The sequence below is a fragment of the Cavia porcellus genome, unplaced genomic scaffold (assembly GCF_034190915.1).
Source record: "Cavia porcellus strain 051 isolate PalLab524CR breed Dunkin Hartley unplaced genomic scaffold, mCavPor4.1 scaffold_25, whole genome shotgun sequence".
Lineage (NCBI taxonomy): Eukaryota > Metazoa > Chordata > Mammalia > Rodentia > Caviidae > Cavia > Cavia porcellus.
This window is the reverse complement of record NW_026947508.1, coordinates 44,067,647-44,081,099: the sequence shown is the minus strand read 5'-3', so window position 1 is coordinate 44,081,099 and position 13,453 is coordinate 44,067,647. Positions and strand designations below refer to the sequence as shown.

Sequence of the window (13,453 nt, the reverse complement as noted above, 5' to 3'; positions counted from 1 at the left end):
GTTTTGTTTACAATATATAGTTTTTATATCTATAATAAAATTTTTATCTTTTACTTGAGATATTTTATAATATATTTTGAGTATATAGTATGATCTTTTGTTATATATATGTTTAGACAATTATCAAGGTCAAGTGTATTAACATATCATAGTATCTATTTTTTTTTCTTTTTATTTGTGTATATGTGGTAAGAACATCTAAAACAGTGGTGGGCAAACCTATGGCACACATGTTGTTTTTCTTTTAAGACAAGAGATGTTAATGTATGATTTGCTTTTTCTAAACTAACTCCTTAGTATTCAGGTTTAATTGCAGTGTTGACACCTTGCAATAAATAAGTGAGTATTGTGTTATAGTTCATCACTTAGTCCTTAAAAGGTTCACTATCATTGACCTAAAATCTGTCCTAGCAAATTTCCAGTATAGAGTACCAAATTGTTAGCTAAATCCTTATGATGTACATTAAATATCTAAATCTATTCTTACTTCATATCTGCAACTTTATATCCTTTGTCTTAAATCCCATTTTCTCAACTAATCCTCCACCTCTGTAGTCTCTCTGCATAAGTATCCCTAATTCCAGGCACTGACAGTGCTTAACACAGGACTTAAATTTTAGCTGAGGGAAGTAGAAGCAAGTAACCAAGTTCCTGGTGAACTGAAAACTGATGGTCAATTTAAACATCACTCGAACTAAATCAGCGTGGTGCTGAATTAGATGGCCACCTTAGGATTGTTGCCAGCATATAAAGGAAACCTGGAGAGGAAGAGTGATAGTTGTTGATTGATGCTGTTGGTTCTGCTGTTGCTGTGGGTTCTCTGGGAGAAGCTTGCTCAGCTTCTTTCTGATATGAACTTGGCTGTTCTCATCATCAAAGGAGCTCAGGACCTTATTGCCAAGAATGGCTGTAGTTCACTTTGGGGGAGCTCTTACTTTGAGAATTGCTTCCTGGCTCCAGAGGAGAAGATGGTACCCTGTTTAATCTCTAGGAGAAGCTTCTCATGTTGGCTTCCTGATATGAACTCAGCTGTGTTTATTGTCAGAGGAGCTCAGGAACTTATTGTCTCTGAGGATGGCTGTGGTACTTTTTAGGGGAACTCTGGTCCTTACTTTGAGCGCTACTTCCTGGCTCAAGTATAGATCTCACAGCCTGCTAGGCACAGATCCTTCATCCTGCTGTCGCAGACTTTCTAGCTTCCACTGCTGACCTTGGGGCCTTCCCAGTGCAGACCCATGAAACAGACTTGAATAAATCATTGTTGTGAACTCTAAGCCTCCAGTTGTACTCCTGAGGCATTTTCATGGACTGTAGCTTTTCAATTGAACTCATGCAGGATATTACCATAGGATCCTTGCCCTCAGCTGGATTACTTGGGTCTTAGTGCATGGACAGATTTCCTGCACTTCTTGTATTTAACTCTTTGGGTATCATAAAATAACAATTCCATAAATTATGTGTCTTTATATGTGATTATTTTCCTTGCAGTTCTTAATTACAACAAAGGGCCAAACAAAGATGCTTGTGTCACAACCTAGGCTAACTGAAATCCTTCTTTGCTCTGAGCTGATTTAGAGTTTGTGGCCTTACAGAATGAGGGCTGAACCTATTAGTACCGCCTGATGATGAAAACCAAAACATAGTTCACAATATTTAAAGATCTGTGTCATTGAACTGCATGTCATTCTATTAAAACAGAATTCTCTTAATTTTTTATTACCAGGTAACCTTGGCCGGGTGGACCAGGTCTCTGAGTTTGAGTATGATCTGTTCATTAGGCCGGATACCTGTAATCCACGCTTCCGAGTTTGGTTCAACTTTACTGTTGAAAATGTAAAAGAATCACAGGTGAGAGAAATAATGGATACCATCTTATAGTTTGGATAAGAAGAATATCCTTACTTCACAATGATCAAAATAATGACTATAGTAAAATATAGTTTTGAAATCTATAACAATGATTTGTTTCAAGAGATATGGAGAGATAGGTAAAGCATACCGACTTTTATTATCTGATGGTTATTAAATAACCAAATATTTTGTCTAAGGATAAAGTACTCTTTATTGATTTAACCATTGGCATGATGGCTAGGCTTCCCTGAAGGACATTATAAAGACACACTGGAAGTGACTTACTATTATGTTTCCATAGGTACAGTTCTCTATATATCTTCTTTGTAAAGACCCACGAGAGACACTTCTCAGAGGTCCCTATTTAAAAATCAACTTTTCTTTTGTATTGTTTATATTTTTAAGACAACATTGTTTTACATAATTTCTCAATTTTCTCTTTGCTTTGGCTACTGGGAAACTCAGAGTCTATTTTACACTTGTCTTTAGTGACTAGATAACTTTTTGTGATTGTGTTCCTGGGTACTAGCATTGTTAAAATTGTCAATATATTAATTTGCCTGTAACTCTGATTTCTTCAGGTCCATTTCTCAGTTCATTTTTGTAATCATTTTCAAGTCTTCTTTTGCATGAAAGATTATTGAAGCTGGGTGTGGTGGTGCATTCCTGTAGTCCCAGCACTCAGGAGGCTGAGGCAAGAGGATCATTGTGAGTTTGAGACCAGCCTGGGTTACAAAGTGAGCTCAAGGCCAGCCTGAACTTCATAATGAGACCTTGTCTCAAGAAGGCAAAAAAAAAAAAAAAAGAATATATATATATATATATATATATATATATATATAATTGATGAATAAACAGTGATGAAAATGTAATCCTAGGAAATAAGCTATTACTTTTATATTGAGACAGCTGATCATAGACGACTATGTACAAACTTCACATACACTCTAATTTTATGATTATTTTAAGTAGATGAAGCATTGTCCTGTTACTTAAACATCTGTCTTCTTTCGACATATAGGAAAAAGTGAGGAGTTAACCTCCCCTCTTAAGTCAGTTATCAGCTGACTCTTTTTTTCTCATTACTTATTTCTGTTTCCCTCAGATGAAATTTAAATCCTCTACTAGGCAGTTCAGTACCTGAAATTAGTGACTCTTAGTATTTCTCCACACAGTGCTATTCCTCTCATTCTGGCTTCACGGAAAAGGGAGCAGGGTGCAGCCACCTAACCTTGATTACCAGTTATCTTAAAATACTTTGCAATACAACTGACATGGGACTAGAAGTATGTGGTAATTACTGAAATTTTGGAGCTAACTGGAATAAATGAAACATAGGAGAGATCTCTGTGAATTGTTCACTAACAAAGATCTATCTCACAATTTTAGGACTGGGAGAGAAAAAGAAAAGTTAAAATCCACATAAGGAGACAACTTTAGCTTCTACTTTAGCTTCTTGGTTTTACCTACCTTCCTATGACAAAAGGTACTTTGTCAGTTTTTCACAAAGATGAAATCATTCTCTTGCTCTCCTGACCCGATAGGAAGCCAAATTTTACTGGTACAAGTTTGCCTAAACCTAAGATTTCCCTTCTTATCCCACAAAATAAATCAATCATTCTCAAAATATATTTTCGAACATATGTGTTACTGACTCTAGAGAGTATAACTCACAGCCAGACCCCTTAGTCGCCTGCACTGGTCTGATCGCCTATAAGAATCTTATTCTGTGACGAGGTAAACATATGCTTTCTTGTTTTTGTGTCAGAGTTCCTAGGACATATCCATAATTTATAGTTTTCACATATACATACTGATGAAAACAATAATTATAAAGAAGTGTAGTTAAATAATGTGAAAGAAGAGAACATGTCTTGAAAGTAGTATAATTGTGAAGGATTTCTAAATTTATAAAAAAGATTAATTTTCTCCTCTTTGCATATTTTATGTGTATATTTCAGCTCTCCTATAGCATCCAAGAACCCACTAATGCCTAGAAATGGAGCTGCTTACTTTTCAAGTAACAGAATCAACTATCCTCAGTATGTCTCTTGCCAAATAGAAACTTAGAGGTAGCTTGGCGAATACACTGTTTCTTTAACCTAGGCTTACGTTAATTTCTGGCCTCATTTTGCATTCACTATAGTCTCTACAAAGCTTGTCTTTATATAGTTTATGCTTGTAAGGAAGGGGATAAAAGTGAGGTGCTTAGAGAGTTGAAGAAATATGTTCCTTCAATTCTACTACATGACATAGTGTTTTGTACAGATTTCTCATATTTTCCAAACATTCTTATTTACTCATCTAGTTCATTTAAATGGATGATCTTTACACTGTTTAAAATGTCACAGCCACAATGTTACAATTTTCACATTATATGTTACTACTACAAAACCTTTATGGAAATTTTATCTGTCAACTAAATAAGGAAGTAACATGATATATAAGGAGTTATTCTATTAAGGGAATTGGACATGTTTTTGGATGCTTTCTTTTACAGTTGTTAGAACTAAGGTTTTCTTTTTTTCTCTGAGGTCTTTGTGTGTGTGTGTGTGTGTGTGTGTGTGTGTGTGTGTATACAAATCTAGTGATAGCTCACCCTTGTTACAATTAGAAATCAGTAATATGGTTATGTGGTATTCTGGAGCCTAATGCTTTATCAGCCTCTTTCTGTGGCCACTGTCGCATCAACTGTAATCACATTATACAGTCATGGAAATCTGTCTCAAAAAGGTATGAAGATCTGCTGGAAAGATACAGTATATATCTCTAGCTCACAGGATATTTGTTTTCATGGCTGTGTACATAGAAGAGAATTTTACCATTAGTTTGACTCGTGAGTTTTTTTAATAACGTCTCTTCCTATAATCTTCTTTCATCTCAATTTCCGTTAGAATGAGAGCTGCATAAATGTAATCTAGCCAAAGTCCTTATTTAGGGCGTGATACTAGCAGACAAAAAAATATTAGTTATTGTATAATGACTCCTTTAAATGAATGCTTGAAGTTGAGGCACAGGTTTTAGCTTTGTGGTTCTTTTCCTTGATGCTTTTAAAGTGATTAAAGCTCAGACTATGTAACTGTGTCCCAGAACTTCTATATTAACCCCCTATAAAAGGAGTTGTTAAAAAGTAAATTTGTAAGAGTTGATGAAAACTAAGCATCCTGATGCCTTTATAAAAAAGTAATTTTTTCTCTCAAAAACAGATACTAAACATTTCTATGAGGAAATTTATTGTTGATGCAACCAGAACGTTTGTGTGATATGAAAGCAAATCTTTCTATTAAATACTCATGGTAAAACTTTAGTCAATAAGAGTAAATAAGTTTGAATAACTAGACTATTTAAACTTTTTTCCTTCATATTTATCTCTTTGAATTTATCCTTCCCCATTCTACTTATGAAAGTAGTTAGTGCTTAATGTAGTATATTTGTGAAATATAGATAATTGTTTGAAGTAGACAACAAACATGCACACACATAGTTATCATCTTATGAGTCTGAAACAAGGAATATAAACTCTTTGGCATGTTTATTTTTAGGCTTATTTTATTTTCTATGTTATTTCTGGGACAAAATTAAATTATACATATCTATATATCTGTATCTATCTATCTATCTATCTATCTATCTTGCTTCTGAATAACCTATAATAACTTATATCTTCCCTCCAAAGCCTCACGGACTAGTATGTGAGGCTTTCAGAAATGACTGGATCGTGTGTGTGTGTGTGTGTGTGTGTGTGTGTGTGTGTGTGTGTGATATTGGATCAACCCACTTACTGGTTTAGCATAATTCTGGGTGTGGATGATGGATTTACTGGAGGAAAGACTCAACCTGAGTGTGAGTGGAACCAACCAATAGGCTTGTAGCCTTGATGGAATCAAAAGGGGAGGCAGAAGGAATTTGCTGCTGCCTTCTCCCTGCTATATCATGAACTGTTTTTCCTCTGCCATGCTCCTCTGCCGTTCCACCCTACCTTGGAGCCACCTGACTGTGGACTAAAACCTGTACAAAACTTTCAGCTAAATAAACCTTTCTTTCTTTAACTTGTGGGTGTTGGATATTTTGTCTCAGCAATAATAAAGTAAATAAGATAATACTTAAATATCATCACAAACAATTTTGTGTCATTAAAACTTATAGACATGGCTGTCCAACAGTCATTTATATGATCATTAATTATTCTTAGGCATAAAGATTGTTTTCTATTTTCTGTTGTTGCAATGGCAATGTACTGAAAATCTTTATGTAGGAAATATTGTGGCTGAGGTGATAGTTCAGTTGCACAGCACCTGCCTGACAAGCACAAATTACGATTTGATTCACAAAACAACAACAACAAAAAGTAAATATTATCTCATTAAATTTTGCTTCCTTAGGACAAGTTATATGAAGAGAATTTATGAGGAAAAGTTATGTATATGATAAAGACCCTTTATGCATGTTTCTGAAGTGTTGCCTGAAAGTTTACTCTGTTTCATTGTCTTATCAACAGTTGTCTTTTCTAAATTTCTTGCTTGAATCATTTTATGAAATCAGATGTTTACATATGATTTCATAAGAGTAGAATGTTTACATCCTCCTCATTTTCTTTGAAACTTCACTCAAATAAATTACGATGCTGTGTATCAGGCTTCTAGTCATAAAGGGATTAATTGCTTTCCAGCAATGACATGAAACAACAAATAGATTCATTTACTTTTTTGGCTTTTTTCTGAAAATATCAGTCCTTTTTTATCTAGATATGGCAACATATCATCCTATGAGTTATGATTGAGAATTATGTAGTACTTCTTGAGCCACACCTGGTGATATATGTTGCTAGTTTCAGCTATTCTAAAGACAGAGGCAGAAACATAGCTTAAGGTCAGGAGCTCAGTTCCATCCTGGGCAATATAATATCTTACCTCTTTCAAAAAGTGTCCTGGATTTTTATAAGCAAGAACATAGTTTAAATACACACACATACACACACACACACACATACACACACACCACCACCACCACCACCACCACCACGTATTGTCATATATCATGTGTTTACATTTGACTTCAGAAATGTACTGCTAGAAAATGACTACTGTTTCCATTCTTCCTTTATTCCTTATCCACCTGTTTTCACTGATCCTCCTCCTTCCAATGTCTGCAGTCACCATCATTATAAGCAAAATGTAGTGGACTCTTGTTAGACAAAACTGTGTCTAACAGCTTAGATCTGCCCCTAAGAAATTCTAACCTTGAGAAATTTATGCATCTTTTCTTTATACTATCAATATCTTTGTGTATTCAATAAGGTTAGTAATATTTAATAAGGGTGAAAGATAATAGTAGTACTAAGGTTTATATAAGAATTAGATGTGACAATGCATATAAAGCACTAAAGATAATTCTTCATAAATAAAAATAGTAAATGTTTGCTACTGATAGTGCTAAGATTGTAATACTCTTAGAAAACAGAACAGAAACTCATTTTCTGTGTTATTCAATTTATTACAGTAATAACATTTACTGAATATTTTTATGTTATAGATTTTATCCTAAGCCCTTTATGTTACTTAGCTAACTTAATCCTCAATCCTCTGAGGTGAGTACTATTACTACCTTCCACTCTATAATATGTTGAAGAAATTGAGAAACAGAAAGAATGAATAGCTTTCTGAAGGCTACATAATTTGTATGTGGTATATTTAGGATTTTTACTCAGGTAGTCACTGTTAGAAACTTATACTATGTAAAATTTGGGAAGTATAGGTAAACGCTAAAAGCAGGAAACAACAAAAACAATAGCACCTTCAAAATCGTAATCCTAATAAAAAGAATTACTATGAAATTTTTTGACATTTTTACTTCTGTTTGCTTTCTATTTATTTTTGAAAAAAGATTATTTTGTCTTCAGAGATTACTGTTTTTAATCTCTATTTTCTACAGCTTTTTAAAGTATCATCTAAAAAGGCAGAAAAATCACTAGTTAAAATTCAGTACTTAATCACACTAAAACCCATACAAGTCTCTAATGAGAAAGGAACTTCTTTACTTGATAAGGAGTTTCTCCCAAGACTCAAGATGAACCATCAAAGAAAGTGCATTCACTTTAAAATTAGATGAGAAAAGGATGACTTACCAATATACTGTTCACATTTATATGGAGATGCTAATTAGTACAACATGACAAGAAAGAAATAGCTAGTAATAACTGGACAGAGGAATTGTAATTATTTGCAGTTGCATGATTATCTTAAAAATATCCATAGGCAAAGTATTAGAATTAAACAAGAATTTAGCAGGGTTAAAGAGTGTAATATCAGTATGTATAGTATGACCTGAACATTTTCACCAAAAATGATATATTGTAATCTCAAATTGACTAGTAATGGTATGAGAAGATGGAGACTTTTGAATGTAATTAAATCATGGGACAACGTCCTTCTAAAGAATTATAGCCCTTAAAAAAGAGGCCCAAGATGGCTACTTTTCCTTTTCATCATGTTGGAACACATTGTGAATTGCCATCTATGAATGAGGAGTCAGACCCTTACTAGAATTGAAACCTTTCCATTCCTTGATTTTGGACTTCCCAGTTTCCACTATTGTGAGAAATAAATATTTGTTGTTTGTATGCTTCTCTGTGTATGACATTTTATTATGGCATTTTAAAAACAGATTAACACAATTCATAAGTTAGTAATTTCCCCAACATCAGCAATAACAATCATAAACAGTATAATAAAAAAATTCCAGCTAGGAAATCAAAACAACAGCCTGGAATATTTCAGGCTTTTTGGAGGTATGGCAAAGAAATCAGTGTGATTAGAGCTAAGCAAGCAAGGTAGAAAGTAATAAAAAATATTTTCAAAGAACTATATATGTGATAAAGCAGAAGTGACTATGGATTACAGTGATGATTTTATTGGATCTGGTTATCCATTGTAGAGATACTGTCTTACACTCTGAGAAACAAAAAAATTACAGGCTTTACCCAGTAATCACATGATGCACCATGTCTTAAAATTACTCTTGTTTCTTGGTTGAGAGTAGAATCTAAGCATAGCACAGCCCAAAGTTAGTAACAGGGAAGAAACTGTAAGGAGATTTTTACAGTAATCTAAGAGAGATACAATAGTAGTTTCAACTTTTGAGGTAGCAGGCTAAGTGGTGAGAAGTGGCTAAAGATACAACCAAGGGACTTCCTGATGTGTTCTGTATAGATTTACAATGAAGACAGCTGTTAAACATGACTTTAAGGAACAGAGAGGTACAGCTTAGCAGCACAGTGCCTGCCTGGCAAGCACAAGGTCCTGAGTTCAATTCCTAGTACCAAAAACAAAAACAAAAAATGATGATTTTAGGCTTTTGACATACATATTTGGAAGAGTAAAGCTATCTAATTTTCAAAGATAAGGAAAGCTGCTAGAGGAGTAAATTTTGAAGGAAAGATGCAAGTTTAATTTTAGACGGGTTAAACATCAAATACTTTCATATTCAAATCACTGCATAGGCAGTTGGGTGCGTGAGTCTGGAGAATGAAAGAGAAGTCAGGATCAGAGATAATACATTTGGAAACGCTGGCATATAGACAGTATTTAAACAAGAATAAGACTGTATCACCAACAAGATATTTCATACATAGAGAAGAGGACCAGAAGCAAATCCAAATATTTCCTGACCAATGAACCAGCAAATGAAATGGAGAAAAGCCAGATTGTTAGTAGAAAGAAATCCAAAAGCTTGCATTATCCTGAAAGGGAAATGAAGAGTTTTTGAAGGAAAAGTGAGTGGTACAGAGTACTCCCCCAAAATTCATGGGCATTACATCCCTAGAGTATTCACAAATTGTGGAAAACTGAATTTCAGATAAGGTCAGAAAAATGCCTATAAATGCCTATGTTTATAGTTTAAACCCTAAATATGCTATGTCTCCCACAGTTATGTAATTTAATATAATAAAATACTGTATTAATAAAGCCTTGGGCACTTTGGCACCATCTTAGGAATCTTAGATCTTTAAGAACAAAAAGGAACTAAAGATAGCTACACCTGCTAGAATAAACTTTTATGATGCAGGAATGCCTTTGTTTCTGCAGGAGATGGGTTACAAGGCAACAGCCTATTAGCAGCAAGAGGAACAGAATAAAGCTCTTGGACTAGCTACTTGCAACCCCCTCAAAAAAAATAAAGTTGCAGAGGATATTTGCATTGCAAAATTTCCAGGCTTTCCCAGAACAATTATTAGTTAGATTCTAAGGAAAAATCTGCGAACTACTGAGATTGTGAACACTGAATTGGAACAAGTGTATACTGTACATCATATAAATGCTATTTGTCAGTCAAGTAAGTATGATGTGGACTCAGAATTGATGATTATATTTGGAATTATGGCCCTCATTGATGACTTTGACAAAACAGTTTTGTTAGAGTGGTAGAGAAGGCATAAGAGAAGATAGGAAAAGGAGATTGAGGACAGCTACTACAAGAAACACTTTCCCCCTGAAGTTTGCTTCAAAGGAGAACAAAGAAATAGATGGTAGCTGGTAGAAGCAGGAGCAAGAAAACGATGATTAGATGAGAGAAACAGCATGCTTATCTCATGATTGGAATGATCTAGTGCACAGCAAATGATGGAGAGTGAGTGAATGGGAGTAATTATGGAATGATGTTCTTAAGTATTAAGAGGAGTTAGCTCATAAATTGATAGATTGACCTTAGATAAGGCACCGATACTATTGCATAGTAACACTTTGGACAAAGGAGAAAGTTGGAGCAGATATTAGAAATAAATGTCTACGTTTTTTTGCTTTAGTTTTCACTTCTCTCAGTGAAATATAATGCAAGGTCATCAGCTGAAACTGATGGGAATATGTTCCTTGAAGTAAAGCAAGGCGCAGCATATTTATCAAAGAGTAAATGAACTTTAGTGAAATCTATGATTTCTGACCAATAATAATGTAATATTGAGATGTATAGACAGGACATTAAAGACATAAAACTAGTGTGAGCATGTTTGATTTTTACCTCTCTTGTTTAGTTACAAGGCTGCGTATGAACACTAGGAGAAGAAAGTTTGATTTAAGCATTGTTGATTTTCTATTTTTCCTGAAGCATCATTTTATTTTGTCATTATACTTTTACTATTTACACTCACTTGTTAAGATGTAATTTTTAAACAACTAGATTAAACTGTACCACAATGAAACTATGAAATACTTCTGTTACTCCAAAAATGATTGTATCCTTTAAATTCTCCCCATCAATATGGAAGAGCTTCTTGCTAGTTAATTTTTGTATCATCTATTTTTCTCATCATGATTATGTTTTGATTAAATCCTTGAACTTACTTACAATAAATAATATATTAATTGTAACTATGTAGAAACCTTGTCTGTGAACCTTTTATCTTTGCCTTTCTAGATATTTTCCTATTGGTTTTTTCCATGTTTCAGTGGGTCACATTTTTTGTTTTCTTTGCATATATTGTAATTTTTTATTAGGCTTGAGAATTGTGATTAGTGTGAAGTACTTAGCATATTTTTTTCTGGCAGGCTATTACTTGTGAAACAGCTTGATTGATTTTGAGGCTATTTAAAAGTTTTTAAAAAGGCAGTCCTAATGTAGTGGTGGTAGTTTAGCTGTACTGCTAAGGTATAATCATTCTGGAATACCTACTGCATGTTCCAGATATTCAATAGAGAAGCTCTAAAAAGTCCACTCTCTTACTGGTCACTAGTTATTTAATGAAAGGGATACATTCTGAGATTTGAACCATTAGCTTGTTTTGTTGTGGTTCAAACATTATGGAATACACTTATACAAATTAAGATGTTTATTTAGGTAATATGATCTTATAGACCACTGCCTTATGTGACCATTCTCTAATGTGAACTTTGTTGTTGAGACATTGTTATATGACATGTGACATTACTTACTATTGTCACCTAGTAGACAGTAGATCTTTTAATTTGATTCCTCTAACTGAACTATTCTATCCATTGACGATCTTCCCAACATTTCCTGCTCCCAAGACACTGGTAACCACTACTCTACTCCCTACCTCTATAAATTCAGCTTAGTATCCACATAAATAAGATCATGTTGTGCATGTTTTGCTTTTTTGGTATGTGTTTTTTTTTTCTTTTTTTTTTTTGTACCAAGGATCAAACTCATAACCTTGCTCTTACTAGGAAGACCCTTGTGCTGCTTAGCTAAATCTTCGGCTATATATGTTTTTTAAATACCCGCCTCATTTACATAATGTAATATGTCCTTAACATAATGTTTGCTGGGCTCATCTATATTGCAAATGACAGGATTATCTTTTTTAAAGGCTGAATAGTATCTTGCTAGCATATATACACCACATTTTATCTATTCATTTATTGATAGACATTTAGGTTGATTCCATATCTCTGCTATATGAATAATGCTGCAATAAAATTGGGATCTTTTCAATGTGCTGATTTCATTTCCTTTGGAGTTGTTCTCAATATTAGCATTGCTGGTTCATGGTAGTTCTTATTTTAATTTTTTGAATTGGCCCCATACTGTTTTCCTAATGGCTATAATTATATTCAAAAACAAGAGTGTGCAGGAATTCTCTTTTCTTCATTTCCTTAACAATACTTGTCATTGTTTGTCTTTTTGTTAATAGCCATCCTAACAGGTGTGAAGTGATATTTCATTGTGGTTTTAATTTGTACTTCCATGATGTTGAGCTTTGTTTTCCATATACATACCTACTGACCATTTGAATATCTTATCAGTTTGAAGAAGTAGTCTGGCACCATGATGATCTACCAGAATGTTTCTGGATCCTAGGTCTGCTGGAGCTATGAGCTGGCCTGAAACCTGGAGAAGTTTGGAATTTCATCCAGAGAGTTGTGCCTGGATTTGGATGGGCCTAGAGCTTACATTCTTATGAGCTAGCCTGGAGACTGGATCCATGGGTGCTGTTTGATAAATAATACTTTGTAGACTGGCATGGCACTGAGCCTGCGATCACTGGGACAAGCCAGGCAGTAGCAGATTTCCAAAGACCAACTGTGAAACTGAGACTTCGAGATTTTGACTTCCTTGTACCAGGGAAGGGTTAGAGGTTTAGTTCTCAGATGCTGTGTGGTATCTGGGGCTTATGCAGATATGAGAGTGAGTTTTACAGAGGTGGCAAGTGTTGGAATAAGAGACAGCAAAATCTGTTATCTTCTGTTTCTTTTCCCCCAGTAGAGGATACAATGCTACCTGGTTTTTGAGGGGTTGCTGGCATGAGTAAGGTAAATATGTCTTTCTTACCCTCTTTAATGCATCTTTTCTTATTTTGGTCTTATGTGAAAGGACCACAATCTCTCATTTGTTTTCTTAGTTCTTGGGAGGGGATAAAGAGTACTTGAAAGTCCTTTTTTTTTTCCTGTGAACATCTTGCTGATATCAATAAGCTGAGACTCCATTTGTTATAACCTGAAGATTCTGTTCTTAGAGTAACATGGTGATTTTCTTTTATTGAAACTATGATTTGGCATAGGAGACATCAACACATTCACATATATTTAATTATATCACTAATCTAAATAATAACACCGTGAAGTATTAAATAATAACATTGTGAGGTATC

At 34.3% G+C, this 13,453-nt stretch overlaps 1 protein-coding gene across 5 annotated transcripts in view; it reads left to right on the top strand.

Annotated features, from left to right (window-relative positions):
• The window catches only part of Agbl4 (AGBL carboxypeptidase 4), a 1,435,759-nt gene that overhangs the window by 278,573 nt on the left and 1,143,733 nt on the right, over positions 1-13,453 (top strand). For all 5 annotated transcript variants that reach the window (XM_063236476.1, XM_063236477.1, XM_063236475.1 and 2 more), the window contains one exon: positions 1,724-1,848. In XM_063236476.1, coding sequence (XP_063092546.1) covers positions 1,724-1,848 — 125 coding nt within the window. The remainder of the gene's footprint in view (positions 1-1,723; positions 1,849-13,453) is intronic.